General features: G+C 32.3%; 1 protein-coding gene across 1 annotated transcript in view; it reads left to right on the top strand.

Annotated features, from left to right (window-relative positions):
* The window catches only part of MYCBP2 (MYC binding protein 2), a 344646-nt gene that overhangs the window by 256058 nt on the left and 67563 nt on the right, over nucleotides 1-21025 (top strand). Inside the window, exons 53-55 of the mRNA XM_044670580.1 lie at nucleotides 1049-1273; nucleotides 2181-2313; nucleotides 7896-8018. Coding sequence (XP_044526515.1) covers nucleotides 1049-1273; nucleotides 2181-2313; nucleotides 7896-8018 — 481 coding nt within the window. The remainder of the gene's footprint in view (nucleotides 1-1048; nucleotides 1274-2180; nucleotides 2314-7895; nucleotides 8019-21025) is intronic.

A 21025-nucleotide genomic window follows, 5' to 3' on the forward strand; every position in this document is an offset into this window, starting at 1 on the left:
TACCTGTGATAAAAGTACAAGATGTTTTAATATAACTTTCACATAAAAGACTATAGCCATGATTCTTTCAACATATCATATCAACTATCATATAATGTTTACTTTGATGAGTAAGAGTGTGAACTGCTCATAAGCCTTCAAGTTACAATCCTATCAGCACATATATAATAATACAATATTATAGTTATACTTTTCCATATTGTATGTATGCTGCTAAAATTTAGGCTTTTATCCAGTTTTCTCAATGGAAAGATATCTTTAGATGCTTTCTTGATGAATAATTTTCATTTAGGAAATGGAAGTTAATGAAGTTATTGACATTCTCAACATTGCTATTATGAAAATACACTTCCACAAGTCAATGATTTAATAGTTACAAAGAGTAACTGCAGTAAAAACATCACCATTTCTACTACAGATAATATATTTCAGAATGAAAATACAACTAGTGTTTTCTTTTGTTTTGTGATTTGCTTGCAAGAACTTACTTTGCAAAAAATCTTAACCCTTTAATATTGTTTTTAAATGAAATATATTTCTATATTCTACCAGTTTCCAGAAGCTATATTTTTCTTTACTTTTCTCACTTGTAAACTCTTAGAGAAAAGTTCTTTTATCTTTCTCTTCCTCTAAGAAAGTGTTAAGTTGCCGCTTTTAAGAAACAGAATTGTATAGCTCTCTCAGTTTCGTTTTGCAATTTCCTTTTTTTAGGGTAATCATCTAATGTTACTGGAAAAGCAACATTCCCATTATTGTCACTAGAATTTAAATTCTAGACCCTTCATAATTCCCTTCTCTTAATAACTCTATCTGTACATATAGATGGGCCCTTCCTTTTGTCTTCAGCTCCATTTTTAAAGCCTTTCCAAGAGAAGAGAAAGACCATTTAATTGTATCATTGACCATCAGATGTTACTGTGACATCTAAAATGGATATTGTCATTTTGACATGGTTAAATTTTCTTCTTTCTGTAGATTTGCTAAAGTACTCATTTGAAATATAAAGGTGTTCATAGATTTTATTTTGTTGTTGTTTTCAAATTTTTAGGAAACCAAGTCTAATACTGATGACTTTTTCAAAGACCTGAATTCCCGCTGCCCTCAAGAAACAGTAATGCAAGAACAAGATATACCATTCCTCCGAGGTGGGCCAGGAGTGTACAAGGTAGTGAAGACGGGACCATCAGGTCACAACATCAGAAGCTGCCCTAACCTTAGAGGTATCCCAATTGGAATGTTAGTACTGGGAAACAAAGTCAAGGCAGTGGGAGAGGTATGATTTCTTGTAGCTTCATGACTTCTTAGATATCCATTTATAATATAATTCAGCAAAAGCTTCACCTCCTTCAAAAGGTTGGCATTTTAATCCCAGGTTTTTAAATGTTAATGTTAATGTTTTGATCTTGACTTGTATTGGAATTGCTAATGTAATTTTATGTTTTCTTTTTGTAATCTTATTTTTCTCCTCATAATTGCCCTAGTAAGTTCAATACTTATATTAATAAAATGATTCATTTTATGTAAAAATCATCAATACTGACCTGTTTTTTTTTTCAGTATTACAAATGTACTGCAGGAAATTGGCAGCTTCAAATAATTATTTCGATGTGAATCAGTGCTAACTTTACTTGATGAAGTAATACTTTTCAAGATTCCAGTGATATATGTCCAGTGCAGAAGAGGGCCTGTTTCTTTGTACCCATTCATCTGTCTGTTTGAAGTCACTGAGTGAATACAATTATTAGTTTTCCTAAGCTGGCATTTGCCTCTTCAAATAGGCTTGAAGATGTAGTGTGTCATGCTATTTCTTAAAAAGTGTCAGGAATATTTACTAAAAAGTCCTGCAAACATACACACTAGACAATATATGTTGGGTTGTGACAAAGAAAGCACACCTATTATGTGCTAAAGTCTTAAATTCAAAGTTAACGTCACAGTTCAAGATAGGTTTTTTTGCTTTTTTTATCTAAAGACAAAAATCAATATACTGTGTTAGGAAATATTTAATAGAGATGATTCTGTGTTACCTCAGGCTGTGGCCTTAATTTCAGAAACTTGCTATTTTGTGACAGAAATTAATTGGAATTATTACACTTGCTACAGAATTTTACTGGTTATCAGTACTCAATTTTCTCAAAGAATAAAGACAGTCAACCATGTTTTTTGTATATGTACACCAGGTAACCAATTCTGAAGGGACATGGGTTCAGCTGGATAAGAACAGCATGGTAGAGTTCTGTGAGAGTGATGAAGGAGAGGCATGGTCCTTAGCTAGAGACAGAGGTGGAAATCAGTACCTCCGACATGAAGATGGCAAGTTATTTTAAATTTGATTCAAAATAATTACAGAATATAAATTTTTGTGTGTGGTATTATGTGTTTTGTTTTAAATTTGTTTTTTTGCCAAGTATAACCAAAATGGGGAGATTCAAAATCTACTTATAATGGTTGGCTTTTAAGTAATTGGGGAATGAAACAAACAAAAAAAAAGAAACAAACCAAAAGAATGAAAGAAAAATGTAAAAATATTTCAAATTATCAATTTCTAATTTACTATTTATTTCATAAATATTAATTTTTTCTGATTTATTCTTTTGTACCAATCCAGGCTGTAAGTTTTACCCTTTCTGCTACTAGATGGAAGTTCAGTTTTCAAACCACCAATCGCAGTACTTCTCCCAGGCAACTTCATTTGATTTACTTTTCTTTTAGAGAATAAATTTTGAATAAATATGATCTATTTTAGAGTTACAAGGGCATTTAAAATTTTTCTTCGAACTGGTGATCTGATGATATTTAGTGGCTGTCTTTTTTCACTACAATAATAAAGCAAGAGAAACTAATGAGGGCAAAATATAAGAAATATCATTTAGACTGAACAAATTAGATGAATTTGCTCATGCTACATTTCTTAGAATGGATCTCTCATTCATTGCTTCGCTTATGTTCTGTCCATTTATATTAGAAAAGAGAATTTCTTATGAAATTTGAACTGTAGTAAACTTAAAATGTCATCATCTTAGTAAAAGATTATACTTTCATCTTTACCCCTAGTGGAACCAAGAGTAAGTTACTCATATTTATTGAAAACCTCAGTTGTTTTTTGTTTATTTGTTTATTTGTTTTTAAAAACTTTACCTTCCATCTTGGAATCAGTACTCTGTATTGGTTCCAAGTCAGAGGAGTGGTAAGGGCTAGGCAGTGGGGGTTAAGTGACTTGCCTAGGGTCACACAGCTAGGAAGTGTCTGAGGCCAGATTTGAACCCAGGACCTCCTGTCTCTATGCCTGGTTCTCAGTCCATTAAGCTACCCATCTGCCCCCAACCTCAGTTATTTGTGATGATAATAAAGATAAATGGAAAGTTCTCTCACTTTAAAGAATGATCATTTTATTTACAAATATGATGGCTATCATAAACAGTTATAAATTTGTACTAATCACTATAGTTGTTGCAATAAGTTAATTAAAATGTATTTATAGTATGCCTATAAAATATATAAAATTAATTTAAACAGTGTAGTCAATAGGTAAATAATACTAGGCTTAACATGAGAAAGATCTGGATTCAAAGCTTCTTCCACTTAATAGCTATGCAACCCTGAGCAAGTCACTTAAAACTCAGTGTTTCTTCCAGCAGTGACCGGGATTTTATCAAACAAGTCAGAAACAGATTGCAGTATTTAGCATTGGAGAGAGTATGGACTAAAAGGGTCTCTGCACTGACAAAATCATCTCTTTTGTGTGTGTTTAGCATTCCATAATATAATAATTGAGCACAGGGGAACATTATATCTATAAAGTGAAAATATGCCTCAGTAATTTGTTGACATTCTTTGAGGATGTAAATAGAAATGTAATAATGGTTTGCAAAGAATTTTCTTCATGACAACCTGGTAACATAAATAGTACAATTATTATTATCCCCATTTTGCAGATGAAAAAATTAAAGTTCTGAAAGATGATTTATCCAAGGTTTCCTAGCTAACAGGCATCCGTAGCAGATTTTGAACCCAGATCTCTTTTCTTTTCAAGTCCATTACTCTGTCATGCCTCCTCTGTAAAACAAAATATAAAAGGAACTAGTAATTACTGTCTGCTTGGTTTTTTAAAAGGTTTCATACTAAAGTTCATGGACACAAATAGATATGATGCAAAGTAAACTGTGATAAGGAGAAAAAAAGATCCAAAATATTTTACCAGACTTTGAAAAGAAAGAGAGAACTTTCAAATATAGAAAGAGAGGCAAAAGCATATGAGAATGAAAACATAAAACCTCCTGCGCTTAATAAGGTACATGCCAACTTTGACTGCTATGTATGATGTAATTCCAGTTGCTGTATGTAACTACAAGTATATTTAGGGATTCAGAGGAGGACAATTAAAATGGCCAGAGATATAGAGATGTAGCTTATATTGATAAAGAAAAAATAATTCCAGACTGAAAAAATTAATGCTTATGAAAGGCACAGTCAAAATCTATGAAATCATGAATAATATGGATTTAAGCAAATCTGATCTTCATAAAACTGCCAAATACTAAAATAGACACATTCTTTTAAATTTTAGTGAAATGAGTTTAGGATAAGTAAAAAAATGTAATATTTTTCCTAACAAATAATAAATTTATGGGACTTTTCATGTCAAGAGGTAATATAGACAGAAACCGAAATGATTCAGAAACAGATTTAAACAAACTTATGAATGATATAGTCATAAATATCTATGAAGTGCTGCTGAGTTATACCTAATCTTTAAGATTGACTTGAGGAAAGATAACCCTATGCATATCCTGTAAAGCTACACATGCATTCAAGTGAGGACTTTTTTTATAATGTTGACTTTTGTTTTAACACCACAATATTTCCTGACCACCCCCACTAGATATACAAGAAGCATCTCTCCCTTGTTAACAAAGAAAATCTTTTCAAAAGCAAAGACTATTTTTAGCATCAAAAAATTTACAGACTATATTATAACAGCTTTATCTTCTCATATCCAATAATTGGGCAGAAATAAATTCAGTAATGCTTTTACATTTCATCATTGCAAGAACATCCATATGCTTTTGACAACTTAGTAATATACATATATATAACTTACATGCATTTTACATATGCATTTGTACATATAACACATGGTTTATTACATCAGCATAGATAGATAAATAGATAGATAGATAGATAGATAGATAGATAGATAGATAGATAGATANAGATAGATAAATAGATAGATAGATAGATAGATAGATAGATAGATAGATAGATAGATAGATAGATAATTTAGAACTCTTGTAGTGACTCTAAAATAACCCATGTCTACCATCATCATTACCAGGTTGGGAACTTACTTTGTCAAGATTGCTGTGTGTGAATCAGAGTTCATACAAATATAAGCTCACACATTTAAAGTTGGAGGAGCCCTCAAGGGCCTTCAAATCCAATTCCCCCATAACAATAAAACTGTGGAATGCAAGTAAAATAAACTTTTAGATATTAAAAAAACAAACCTTCTAACTAATTTCCAGTAAAATTATTCAAATACTGATGAAAACAACTAATGCAAACTTTTCTATAAACTAAACTTTACATTTACTTGAATCTGGTCCTGAAGACAAGGAAATAGTTTTTAGGTTTGTGACATTACCAAACACAAATTTTATAATTTTATAAAATGTTGAATGCCCTCCATAATGACAATTTGAAAACCAATGAATTTTTCTAGGGAAAATTACATTGCTCATGCAATGCTTAGCTATTTCTACCAAAATATTTTTATGTGATTTAATTTTAGTTTTGGGATAGCATAGACTGAACACAAAGTTTATGAGAAACTGGACTTTTTAAAAAAGATTGCACCTTTTAATTTTTTTTCTTATATTGTTCCAAAAAACAACCATTTATAAATTGAGATAGATTTTTCATTAAAACCAGAGAGTTGTCATAACAAACACAAGACAAACTATTTAGAAGTTAAAATTGTTTGTGCCTGTTAGCTTTTGAACTCTATATTCTTAGGGTATAAACCGGGCATTCTGTAAAAATTAATAAATTCAAAAATAATGATATCACACACATAGGGTAACTTTATCTAAAAGTTCTTCTGGTGGGAGGGGAAGGTGTTATAGTATCCCTATTGGCATTGTCAGGTGAAGAAATTAAAAAATATTGTTCTTATAGTTATAACAAAGGGAACACTTGGGGAAGAAGAGGGGAACAGTCATTTATTAATTGCTTAATATGTACTAAGCATTTTACAGATATTATCTCATTTGATCCTCACAGCAATCGTAGAAAGAAGGTGCTTTCTATTCATCTGTTTTTACAATTGAGGGAATTGAGGCAGACAGGTTATGTCACTTGCTCAGGGTCACATAACTGAAACCAGTTTTGAAGTTACCTCTTCCTGACTCCAAGCCCAGCACTCTATCCGCTGCATCACCTGGCTGATATCACTATTTTATACATATGTAGACATGTGTTTGTGCACACAATAAAAATTAACGTTTTCTTATATTTTATATGTGTACATAATATATGTATGCACATAAAATACTAATTTGCCAGATCCTATTTCTAGTGTAGCAATAGTAATATGATGACAGTACACATATGCATATTGTGCATATATGTTATGTGCATGTACATGCATCCACCCCTGTAATTTGGTGTAGCAAATCCCCTCAGTTGATGCAAATGCACAATTCTTTTTTAATTTACAGTTTCAGAGATAAGTAGGACCACTTAGAGTTTAAATCATTCCCTTGTGGGTCAGAGAGAAATCTTAAATGTGGGTCTTAGCCATTTGCCTGCTCTACCATATTCATTTTTTCATGTAAAATAGCTGAAAATTAATATTTTTAAAGTAGAAAAATCTCTTATCAGTAGATGGTAGATTTCTACAAAGTTGATAGGCAAGTTTTAGCCACCTATAACATAAAGACCTCAATACCAATCTGAGAGGCAAACCCTTTATCTACACTGCTTGCTAGTAGACCATTCTGAGGTTGGAGGGTGAGGGCGATGCTTTCTTTTCCGTTCAGGATACTATTCATGGGTGTTTTCCAGAGGAAACTTTCTACTGCTGAAATATCTCAGACTGAAGAATATTGCCTAAGGGAAGTACTAGGATTGGTTTTTTGAAAAAAGTCTACAAATGCTGGTAAAGGGGTAAACCGTACAGTACCACTGGTACAGCAGAATTCCCATTTACAGGTAGGAAAAAACCATTATGCCACAAGTTCCATTCTCTATTTAAAAGGGCTTTGCCTTTTTAAAATAGATTTTAAACATTTCATTGTTTATAACATGCTTGTAATGGAATAAACTCGCTTTTTTTCCTCTAGAAATTGTTCCTTTTTATTTGGCAACTTCTTAAAAAATTTTATGGCTTAGCTGAAATCAATATAATTATTTGGATTTACCTAAGACCTTTGCTTTTAGTGTCATCCTACAAAAAAAATCTGATAAACATATGAATAAATGTTACTGGATTAATTTTGTTACTGGGCTAATTTTGTCTAGTACAAATAAAGACCACATAATATTCTTGTTAACTACTTAATTACTATTAGGTGACTAAACATAGCATAGCTATATTCCCGAAATTAAAAAATTATAGTAGTGTGTATCACTTCTACCCATTTTACCACAGTAAATGCTATTGTGCTAGCATAATATTAGATTTCCTTTTGCACTTTAGAAACAGGATAATGGAATCATTTTTACAAGCAGTAAAAGTTACCAACTGAGAAAGAGGAGTTATGAAATTTAAATACTTGTATTATTATTTCAAATCTGAACTTCATAAAATTTATTTTGATATTTTTTCTTATTATTAATACAATTAACAAATAGTGGATGCAAGCCTAATTCTGTAGGTATGCCTTGTCTTCTAGAACAAGTTCTTCTGGATCAGAATTCTCAAACTCCTCCTCCAAGCCCCTTCTCAGTACAAGCTTTCAATAAAGGGGCAGGTAACAATGTCCAAGGATTTGATTATGGCCTTGGGAATAACAAAGGTAAGTATTAAGACATTTTAAAGTAGATTTTTAAATTTTCTTATTTAAGTTCAATAATTTTACCTCACCTCTCAAAACACCCTATTCCTGAGCACTTTAAGTTGTTTGTGGTAATACTAAGGGCTACATTTTAATGTGTTCTTTTGTGTTAATAGGAAAATTAACTGTTTATATTTTTTGGTGTATATAAGAAGTTTGAATCCTAACAGGACCTAGAAAAGGAATCATAATTTTGTTTATCCATTCATTTATTTGAGAAATGTAGGAGGGGGCAACTAGGTGGCTTAACAAATTGAGAGTCAGGCCCAGAGATGGGAGGTCCTGGGTTCAAATATGGCCTCAGACACTTCCTAGGTGTGTGACCCTGAGCAAGTCACTTAACCCCATTGTCTAGCCCTTACCACTTTTCTGCCTTGGAACTATTTCATAGTATTGATTGAGAGAGAGAGTGTGTGTGTTTTCTATAGTTAGAAATACAAAGATGTTCCTAAAATTATCATTTAAAAACTAAAGTTATAACTTAATATACGAACAGAGAAATTATTATAGATTAGCATAATTTGTTCTTTTGAATAACAGAGAAAGTTCTTATATCTTAGCAATTCATTTTTAGTTCATTTAGGTTGACATAAAGCACTTTAAACCTTAAATGCTATACAAATGTCAGCTATTAATGTTATTGTTACTACATTGTGTCATTATTAAGAGGGACATAGTTTTAGAGATGGAAGACATCTTCAGGTTCATCTTAACCCAACTCTCTAATTTTATTCTTGAAGAAACTGAAACCCAGAGAGGTCAAATGAGTTCCCCAAAGTCATGCAGTCAGTAAGTGACAGAGCCAGAACACTAATGTCCTTCATTTTCAGATCCGTCTCTGACAGTTTACCATATTTTTCTGGTGTCATTTAGAAGGAAATTAAATTTTTTAAAAGGAATAAATAAAAAATATAAAATCTCAACTCAGGTGTCTGAATTAATAGACTAGAATAGAAACACAATCCAAAACACATTCCATGACTCATGTGGCCATTTGATTTAGAAATATGCATAAGTATCTGTTCTGACATGTTTCTAGCTCTCACATTATTTTAATAGTCTCATATCTAGATAGATGATAATAGAAAGAACAGAGCTGACTGTAAACTTTTAAAGTTTAATAATAAACTAATCCATGGGACTAGACTATTAGAGGAAAAGAACTTGAGCATCTCATTCTATACATATATGCATCACACTGTTATAGCATTCTTGGATATCTTAGCAAACTAAGACAAGCTAAACATTCAATAATTAAAAAAAAATATCCATGCTTTCTTAATTAGCTCCTTTAATATTTTTGTGGTGGAAATCTAGTGAAATGATTTCCTTTTAATCATTACCACTATGGGGAATAATCACCTAAAAAGTATAAACTGTCTTTAATTGTCACTTTAAATTTATACAAAGAATTTAATTAGATCTTGTTTTCCTTTTCTTATCTTTCTGCCATTCTTCTGCTATAACTCAAAATTTCAGTGCTTACTAACTCCTACCAAGTACATATTCATTTGATTTGAAAGAATTGTTTTATTACAAATTATGTATCTTTTTGAAAACTTCTAAATGAAGGGGCAGCTGGATAGCACAGTGGATTGAGAGCCAGGCCTAGAGACCAGAGGGTCCTAGGTTCAAATTTGACCTCAGACACTTCTCAGCTGTGTGACCCTGGGCAAGTCACTTAACCCCCATAGCCTTGCCCTTACCCCTCTTCTGCCTTGGAACCAATACACAATATTGACTCCCAAGACAAAAGGTAAGGGTTTTTAAAAAACCCAAACAACTTCTAAATGACAACACTAATCATTTAAAGTACACTCAATTGTTATCCTCTAAACCAGGCGCCAGCAACCTTTTTGGCCATTAGAGCCATAAACGCCACATTTTTTAAAATGTAATTTCGTGAGAGCCATACAGTGCTCACAGTGCGCTCCTGTAACAGCTCCTGAAAAAAAATTGACTTTATGGCTCCTACAGAAAGAGCCAAATCTGGCCCTCAAAAGAACCAGATATGGCTGGAGAGCCATATGTTGCTGACCCCTGCTCTAAATAAATGTTACTCTTTTAGAATACCAAATAATTGAATAAATGCAAAAAAATAAAGATTAGCTATTATTTACTTTGTTGCTTTAAGTACTATTTAGAAAGACAGGAAAACAGTATGAAATTGGTAATAACATTTTTGTTTGCAAATTGCACATAATGTTTGATAGAATTTTTATGCTGGGAAAAAAATGTTGATGAAGTTTAAACTACTGAACTGATACAAAAACCTATTGAAACTTATAGTTGTTTTTGCTAGTCTGTTTCTTTAACATAAGGTTTGAATTCTTCAAAATTCGTTGCATGATCTAATCTTTGTTGTGTAACTAAATAAAGTAAATAACCTAGAAATTTCTTATCCTTCCTAATCCATCTTTTATTGATAGTGTTGAGATTTTAATTTTCAAAACTGAATTATGCTTCAAAAATATGAAAGTCTTTAGGATTCATTTTGAATATATCTATGAATTTTCACTTACCCTTTTTTACTTATTGATTATATGCTGGAAGCTCTAAGAGAAATAAACATTGTATATAATACTTTTTAAGAGGCATTTATAGGGGCAGCTGGGTAGCTCAGTGGATTGAGAGTCAGGCTTAGAGACGGGAGGTCCTAGGTTCAAATCCAGCCTCAGACACTTCCCAGCTATGTGAGCCTGGGCAAGTCACTTGACCCCCATTGCCTACCCTTACCACTCTTCCACCTATAAGTCAATACACAGAAGTTAAGGGTTTAAAAAAAAAGACATTTATAAACCATTCTTAAAGAACACTATTCAATTTTGTTGCTCACTTTTCCCCTCCTGAAGGTTTACAGAATGATCTTGGTTTTTACAAGTCAGAAAAACAATGAATATGTTCTTTTAAGATGCCAATAATAACTAGGTTCTTCACAAAGATCAGGAAGTATTTTATAAGTGTCATAAAAAATGAAAAACAAGACATTTCTTTTAAATCCTAGTAAGTCCAGAATATTAAGAGTAATTTCTTCAAAGAAACTGAAAATTGTGCACCTTTATGCGGTAAATGCCTATCTTAACTAAGCAGCATATTTATAAAATTATTTAAAAGTGGTATATCATTTTTATTCACATTCTGTATAAGTGATTTCATGTTGGACATTGTAGATATATATATGGACACAAATAAATGACAGAATTCACTTAGATTACTTGTACATAGATTTATTAAAAATTGAACAAATGATCTGAGATTTTTCATATACCATTGATTCTTCTGTTATTAATATATCTGATGTAAATTTGAATATTTAAATATATTTAATACCAAAAATGAGTTCTTATTGAAAATTTGGTTTGGTTATGTTTTTCATACTGGAAAAGTTGGTCCCTATGTCTTGATATTGATTGTTGCCAGCTATCATAGATTTCTATACTGGCAAAGTTTTAGTACATAATGAATTTGATATAACCATTATGCAACACCATTTATTTTATCATTTTGGATGCTGATTAATAACAGGTTGTAGTTTTGACTGTTTTGCCCACTGCAGGTGACCAACTGAGTGCCATACTGAATTCCATTCAGTCACGGCCTAATCTCCCAGCTCCTTCCATCTTTGATCAAGCTGCAAAACCTCCCTCTTCCCTAGTCCACAGTCCATTTGTGTTCGGACAGCCCCTTTCCTTCCAGCAGCCTCAGCTTCAGAGTAAGTTTGTCAGCATTAACCTGCCTCATAAGTCCATTTCTGAAGCTTTGCCATTGCTATAACAATCTGAGTTGTTTATCAGCTTCTTATTGTCCATTGGTTCACCATATTGGTTATGTTTCAATTTAGAGGGGGTTTCCCCATTTTTAAGCATAGAAATTATTCCCATAATATGTTCTTTTGCTAAGATTTTTAATTTTTTATACCTACCATCTTAAGAGATTACTGAATTTTCCTATATTTTATTCAGTTTAGTTTCTTCAGTTTCAGGATTATATTTTTTATTCTGATTCTAGCACAATTAAAAGTAGCTTATGATATCTTTGTAAAAGAGTTGATTATTCCAAATGTTATTTTTAGAGATAAACTTAAAATTTGAAATTTCCTAATAAAAAATAAGCCTTAATGGCAAGCATTGGTACAATTGCAGTTTCACTGGTTTCCAAACATTATAGATAGAAGAAAAGTCACATACATTTGGTCAGGGAGGTCAAATGACTTTCATATATATGACATATATCAGAAAATAGTATATTGTTACTTTCAGATTATTTTCAGGAATATTAACTCTTTTGATTTAAATATAAAATGTAGTGAAAAAAAATTTAATGAAACTCCCTGGGTTTGCAAATGAAGGGAAATACAGCAAACAGCAGTCTTTACATTTTTTATTTCAACCTCATAAGATAGTCATAGATGTGCTAATCAGAGAGAATATTCACTTGAACACTTCAGAGAAGCAGAAAGACTTAAAGTAGAAGTAGAAGTTTGCTTATTAGATGTATTCAACATGACTTTTTGAATCATTTGGATCATTTTGGAAGAAGTAAACTATGAAGAAGAAAAGGAATAAGTTAAGATATGCTAAGGTGGGTATTTCATATTAAAAGTCATTAGCATGTACATATGGACAAGTGGGTAGAAAGCTTTAAAAATCAGGACCAGAAAATAATAGAAGGAAATCCAGAACCAATATTGGAAATAAAATTAAGAGAAATTTATTTCTCATTAGAGTAGCAGAGAGCTCAAAAAAAGATAAATCCTTCTATTTAACCAAGATGTCATTGGAAGTCTTAGGGGAAAAAAATTTAAAAGAAAAACTTAGAAAAAAGTGGAAAAATATAATTAAAAAGTTATAAAATAAGTTTGAACTCCACATTCCCTTTATAAAGATTATGAAATGGTACCACATTTATAATAATGCTACCATGATCTGGGCACATAAGGTTTATTCTACATACTGCCAACTTGGAATAAATTTAAAGACACAAAAATAAATATACAAGTCTCAGTTCATTGGTTGTTTTTTTTTTTTTTATTGGAGGGAAAGTGACTGAGGAACTAAGATTGTCTTCAAACTTCTTACTCTCAATAAAGGACTTGGAATTGGCAGCATATATCCCAAAGTGTCATCCTTTTTAAAAAAAAAAAAAATGAAGTTTTATGTATGGTTTGATGGCTGTCTTCCATTAAACTTCTTAAGGAAATCAATTTTACTTTGGTTTTGAAATCAAGGGTTTTCTCTTTTGTTTGTTTTGTTTTGTTTTTAAGAATTTTTTTCAAAGGAAGAAATTCAAAGCAATTTTTTAAAAGGTAGTAAGCATTTTACTTCCAAATCTGTCTTTTACCTTAATTAATGACAAATAAACATCCTTAGCATCTGAACAATAAAGTATATAACCTTTTCAGAAAACTAGAGCTCTGTTAATCACATTATCCTAAGCTTTTTTTAGTTTCTTAGTTCTTATTACTTGAAATAGTTAAGTAAAAAGCATTTTTCTTGAGTCTCACTTTGCTTGCAGGAAGCTTTTTGTCCCACATTTTGTGATATCAGATTGAAGGCATTTATGTAAAAATTAATCTAGAAAATATTTATATAATGTTTAAAAAGGAGCAAGTTTGCTAGTTATCACTATATAATTGAGATATTAAACAGTTTTTTATTCTTTAAGATTTTCTAATTCTATTAGCTGAAGCATTTCATGTTTAAATTTTGGTAACATTAACTATTTTTCCTGTGAAGGAATTTTAATTTTCAGAGTTTTAATAACTTGAAAAAAACATTTATTTGCTTGTTATAAAATCTTGGAAGAGTTGACAAATTTGGATTTGAAAATATTCATGTGAAGTTTATTTAAAAAACAACTTTTAAGTACCTTTCATAAAAGGCAGAATTGACTCTCACTATTAATTGGATAAAAAATTTCTTATATAAAAAGGTTTTTATTTGGCCTCGTGTAGACATTGCTCTAGCACTAAAAAATGTTCTCTAATTTTAAATCTTATATTCTAAATTAAGTATTATTATATTAAGTATAATATTAAGTATACTTATTTTTCTAATAAGCTGAAATCTGGAGGTTAAATATAAACCTTTTGTTTTTAATACACAGGTTATATGAAGGATACATATTTCATCATGGTTTTCTTTTGAGTCTCAATTATTATTTTAATTTTTAATTTTCTTCAAAATAAGTTGCATGATTTTAGGGATTGTTTAATTTTGGTTCTGAAAAATCAGAATCAGACCTTGATCTCCTAATTTCATCTTATTATTTAAGTGCCATTACCCTTTTTTATTATTTTTGCCTTGGGAAGCTACTCATCTATGTCTTTTTCATATCTAGCAGAGTACCTGGCACATACAAGGTACTCAATAAATATTTGCTAAATTAATGATGATAGATGGATAGTAAAATTGATTCTTTATTTCTTTGTTCTCCATTGAAAATAATACTTTCTAGACTGAGTTCCCTGATTGTTTCCATACGGAATAGTTCTGAGTATACAAAACTTATTTTAATAGCCATTTTCCATTTAAAGTCCACCTATCTTATATAAATTGTAAACTTGGAGAAAGATGCTCTACCCATATTGAAAGTTACTCCTTTACTGTTATCAGTGTGTATGAAATTTGACTAGTGTCTAAGAGAGTAGACGGTTTACTTTGTATTTCTTAAATAATAAAAATAGAATATATGTATATATAATTCTATGCTAACAATAGAATTTTTCCAGGCAGAAAATGTATGAATAGGCAGCTTTTAATACACATTTCACAATTTGAGTAGATTAGCCATGCAAGTTTTACCTTTACATGTAATAGGATCTCAGCTTTAGTCCTGCTTGGAAGTAAAATGTATTAAAAAAAAATGTGAAATACAATTTATTTAGTAGATAAATCTTTTGATTAATATAAAGTTTATTCATTCTGTTTAAAAAATTAAGAAATTTTATAAGATAAATTACATATAGGTAGGTTATCTCCAAAAAAATCTATTTTTCAAGTTTGATTACATCTACATGTATTCAAATACCTTTGTTGACATTTCAGTTTCTTTATTCTTTCCTTGTTAAGGTCTTTACCTTAACCTTTACCTCCATAAATACTTTGCCATTTTTTCATGTCTAAGATATAGAGAACTTCTTTGAACATATGTACTTATCAATATATCCTATGTTCCAGAAAACAAAGCTTATATTCATCTTAGAAAATATTCTATATTTTGAGAATGGAATGTGTTTCAGGGAAAAGAGCTAAAAAGAAGTTAACTCCATACTATCTCACTTGATTAAATGAAATATTAATGAGGGAATTTTTGGTGAGGAAGATAGAATATATTGCAATCATCTCTGATTAGGGAAACCAAGACTCAAAGAGGTAAAGACACTTAAATATTGTTTACATATATATTAAATGCCATAGGAAGTGTTTTAATTCATGTTTTCCTGACCCTAAACCTAGCATTCTATCCACTGTCACTGCCTCTGGAACATTATAGAACCCCCTCAGTGAGAAATAGAGAAACAAAATAAGTCACTCATGCATTTCACATAATAATCATCAAGTAGAAGACAACCTAAGTCCACGATTGAATAGGAGGAGGCATAGCCATGATCTATATAGCTTCTGACAAATTATTCAAGACTTTATTTGACTCCAAAATGCTATATCTTAATCACCAACAGTCTTCCTCCCCCAGAATCTGTCCTTCTAGGACTTCAGCCTCAAGATTGCCAATGCCTTTTTTAATAAGATTTGTTCTGCATGTGGCCCTTTTATTTTCCTTTATTTTCATTCCCATTCCTACGTTATATTTTTATTGTATCTTTTTCTGCCTTATTAATTGTTCTCTATTCACTATTCATTCATCTTATGCCAGTTCCATCTTTCATCAAGGTATAGTGGTGGAATTTGGTTCTCATAGGCTAGAAGTGGAGCAGAATGGTTTGGTTGATGGCTGCCATGTTTAAATATTCATAACCACTGTGGTACTTTAGTGGATCTCTAGTCTTCTTCTACCTATGTATATGAAAATCCATTCCTCCTTTTATCCATTATTCATTTCTGTACCCCCCCTGTAGTCCTTCACAGAACATCTTACAGGCCTTTCAGTCTTCTGTTGTTTCACTGCTTAATCTAGTCATCTGTTATCCTCTCGCCCAGTGATGGGCAAACTTTTTAAAGAGGTGGCCAAAGGAAAGGAAATGCTCCTCTGTCAGTCTGTTTCTAAGGCAACTCTTTTGAAGTTTCATTGTGTTGTATCCTACTCATTGTATGCATCAGATTAGGAATAATGTCCTGTGGCTGGATAGAACATTTCAGGGGGCTGCATCTGGCCCACAGGCCATAGTTTGCCCATCACTGCTCTAGCCTATAGATTTGAGATTTGAAAAGAAGTTAAGCCATGAACATTAATATCATAAATGATGTTTTTCATCCCACTTCTTGCATTCAGTTCATCTTTGGTAGTGTGCTATGTCCGAAAATGCATATCTTCTTTGTCCTTTTAGGTTACCCACAATTTTAATTATTCAGAGAACATGACTTGTGAACTGTCAGATTTGAAATAACTTTTTCTGTTCTCAGAATAATTGCTATGGGGATAGCTGGGTGGCTCAGTGGATTGAAAGCCAGGCCTAGATATGGAAGGTCCTGAGTTCAAATTTGGCCTATGACACTTCCTAGCTATGTGACCCTGGGCAAGTCATTTAACCCCCATTGCCTAGCTCTTAATTGCTTTTCTGCCTTGAAACCAATACACAATATTGATTCTAAGATGAAAGGTAAGGGCCATTGTTTTTTTCTAAAGAAGAATTGCTTATCATTTCTGAGTGGAGGGAAATGACTTGCATCTTAAAATTTGGAAAAAGGTATGTTGAAAATTATTGCTACATGTAATTGGAAAAATGAAATATCTTTGAATAAGAAAAATTTAGTATTAAAAAAAGAAAAATTGCTTTTACATTTTCATGAATCTTATTGAAGAAGCCCAGGAATTTTTATACAATTTTATCCACAGTCATAAGCATCTGAAAAAATCTCACCACATACAGAAAAACCATTTTCCTTTTGATAACCATGGACTATATCTTTGGAGGCATATGTCTCAATTTTTTATGCCTGGATTGATATTGAAAATCAAAAAATCATTAAACAAGCTGTTTCTATGGTTAATCCAGCGAAGGAATGAATCCTTTTTGATCCTAATATATCCACATGTCTCAATTGTTTGAAAAGAACTTTTAAGGCTGTGTTTTGTTCTATATAGTCAAGTATTTTATTTGATGTCTTCTTTGAAGGTTACCAGTGGCATTTCTAGGGAATCTGTGCATGACACTGTGCTGCTAAACATTTTTATCACTATTTTGGTTAAAGGAATAGATTACCTTCTTACCAAATTGCAACTGACTCAAATATAGGATACTGGCTAAGAATTGGGATTTGGAAAGATCTTGATGGATTAGAATGTTGAACCAAACTTAATACAGATTATAAAACCTTTGCCTTGAGCTCAACAGAGAGCTTTATAAAATATAAGGTGATGGGGCTTAACTAGACAACAGTTCATTTGAAAAATGCTTATTAGCACATGGTAATAACTATTTTTGCTTTTTTGAAAGTAGCATTTTTTCCAAAATTTTTTATGAAAATTGCATTAATACACAATTTTTTTCCCATGGGTTTTTGTTGACAGTGTTAAATGTATTTAGATCTTATATTTTAGTCCTAATATTATTATTACATTGGTTTTTCACATTACCAATTACCTATTCCTATAATAACATCTATTAGTGGTCTTTTAGTATTACTGTTATGGGATGGCATGTAGTTAGCATTCAAAAATAACAGTAATAAGTAGCTCTCATTTAGAATCATAGATGTAGAGTTTATAGAAACTTCAGAAATCATCTAATCCAATCCTCTCATTTTGTAGATGAGGAAACTGAGACCTAGGAAGACTTAAGTGATTGGCCAAGGTCAGGCAAGCATTAAGTGGAAAGATGGAATAAGAATCTTAGTACTCTAAATCTGGAGGTGTCACCCTTAATATAGCATGTAAATGTTTGCAAAACATTTGACACTCTTCTCAGAATACTCATTTGATTTTCACATGTCCCCTATAAGATAGAAGCCATTATTATCCCATTTCATAAGTGATACTGAGATAGAGAGAGCATCAGGGATTTTTCCAGAGTCCCATAGCCACTGAGGTGGGATTTCAGTTCTTCCTTATTCCAAGATCATTACCCTAGACCCGCCATGGTGCATCTCTAAGAAAATAATTTTAACTTGTGATCTTTATTAAAGGCTAATCATGTTAGAAGTGTTATATATAGTTGTTATGTTTGGGGGTAAATAATTAATTTATTTTGTGTCAGATTCTTTGCAATAACCCACTATTTTGTCACAGGCTTTTATTCTGTTAATTGGTTTTTTTTATAGCATATAGTCACATATAAGCATGCCTTAACTTTAGGTTTGCTTTGGCAACCATTAAGTGATTTTATTTGCTTCTCAATAGAAGTTAAACTTGCAATTTGGGTATGCTACAATCAGGTGGGAAAATGTGGCTTGATTTCACATGGTTTCATAAAATGTGTTTTATATGAGACGGGAATTTTTAGTAGTTTCTTCTTTTCATAAAAAAAAAAATACAAACTTTTATCACAGCAGCAAAATAAAAACATTTACCAACATTGTATTTAAATATGTATATACACAGGATTTGGAGCAAAAAAGGACTTTTAAAGTCTTCCACTCCAACTACTTCTTTGCAGTTCAGGAAACAAATCCAGAAAAAGGGATGGATTCTCTAAATCACAGGTAGTAAGTGTTATCAAGAAATAAATAAGGTAATCTGAGTGGGTCAATGAGGCAATTTGGGTGTGAGGAAGGATAAAGGGGATATTAGGTCACTATAAGGTGATTGGAGGAGGAATGAAGGTAAGGGAAGGTATATAGGAGATAAAGGAAAATGGGGTATGTAGGAGAGGGCAGCTCAAACAGGTTTATTCCCAGAGGCTTGAGACAGAGAATACAGGGAGGAAACTAGGGCCAGTAAGAAATGTTTAGGTTTTGGCTAGAGTGTTTCTCTTGTTAGTTTCTAAAGTCTCTTGAGGGAGGAGTCGAGAGGGCCCCTCCCTGCCAGTCAAATTGATGGCTGGAGGAAGTCTCAGGTAGATACTTCCTGCCAAGATGGATGCCCCCAGTTCTCTCAAGAAATAAAAAGAAAATGATTCCTTCCCTCTTTAGCACTTGTCTCAATTTTTGATATAGTGATTCACCAGAGGCTTTGAGTAGGTAACAAGGGGATTTATTAATCTCAGGTTAGTCAGAGGGAAAGAGGTTCAGGATTTTCTAACTGCTGCTAGGGAGAGGGGTGATGGTGGGGATGGGTCGTGAAGAGGTTTAGACTGAGAGAGCCTGCTCTCCCAGTTGGGAGATTTGACTGCCTTTTAAGTAAAGACCTTATTAAATCACTAAAACTAGGGGTAATTTATTTGAGGATACTCTACCTGTCTATAGAAACTAAAAGCCACAATCATAAAGCCCTCCCTTCCACCCAGGGCCCAAAGGAAATTCAGGGTAAGGGAAGGGAATGTAGATGGAGAGATCAGGGAGAAGTCCAGAGAAATGAGATAGGTTCAAATTTCCCCAAGACAAATAAGCACAGGCCAAGGCCGAAGCAATTAGGCCAAAGCCAAGCCAAAAGGCCGCAGCTAACAGGCTAAGCCAAAGCAAAACCTCCAGCCACAGCGAAAACCAGAAGGCAAAAGCCCTGTCAGATGGAACTCCACCTCTATTTATAGCTTTAAGTTCTAACTGACTTTCTGAAGATTCTAAGACTTCTAACTGACTTTTTTTGTGACCATTACAAATTATAGAAGCAAAGAGTTTCTGCTAGCCACCTTGCATTACATAAGTGGCAGAGCTAAAATTGTAACTCAGGATTTGAGATTATGTACTCTTGCCTCTATATTAGAGGATATTAGGTGGCCCAATGCATAAATCATAGAGCCTGGAATCAGGAAAACTTGAAATCAAATTCAGCTTTAGACACTTAGTAGTTCCATGATCCTAGAACAAGGCATCTGCCTCGGATTCTTCCACCATAAATGGAGATTATAAAAGCACATAGCTGACAAGGCTGTTGTGAGAATCAAAAGAGCTAATAATAAAAGCTTTGGGCACAGTAACTGGCTCCTAGGAGGTGCTTGGTAAATGCTTCTCTTCCTCCACCCCACCACTAGAAATACTGATCCCCTCCCCCATCCAAAATATAAAGAGAACAATTGCTTAAGTGCAGTTTGGCTCATTTCTGACCATTTTTGCTGTTCTTTTTCTTTTTAGCTCACCCATAATTCTAGCATTGTATCCCCCAGGCCTACTGCTGACATCATTCTCTTTAGGTTTCATACATTTCAGGCTCCTCTTCCCTCTAAGACTACAGAAGAAAGAGAAATAAAATCCTATAAGTCTTGTTTTACACTAAAACTTGAGCATGTGTGCATGCACATACACACAGATTCAGTACTATTGAGGTGGCATTTAAAATCCAAATACAGCTGCATTTACTTCTGTTACATCTTCACTTTCTACAAACTAAGATCCATGTACTTATTTATCTCTGATAACTGAGCATATTTAATAAACCTTAAAGCTTTTGACCATAAATTTAATTTTATTTCAATTCTTTCATTAATACCTTTCAGAACAACTGCCAAAAACTGTTCACTAGGAGAAAAACAAGAATAGCTGCCGAAGAGAAAAGTTACTTGGAAGATTTTTATTGGCAACATGGTACACACATAGTGGTTATTCTTTGCACATTATTGAATGAGCTCACGACTTTGACAGTTGGAAGGCACAGTTTTAAAACTATGACTAGATGCTATATCCTGTTAGATATAATTAATGTAGTATCAATAGAATTTCAGACCTGGAATTAACCTTAAGGATCATTTAGTCTAA

Source organism: Gracilinanus agilis, chromosome 3 (genome assembly GCF_016433145.1).
Source record: "Gracilinanus agilis isolate LMUSP501 chromosome 3, AgileGrace, whole genome shotgun sequence".
In the NCBI taxonomy this organism is placed as follows: Eukaryota; Metazoa; Chordata; class Mammalia; order Didelphimorphia; family Didelphidae; genus Gracilinanus; species Gracilinanus agilis.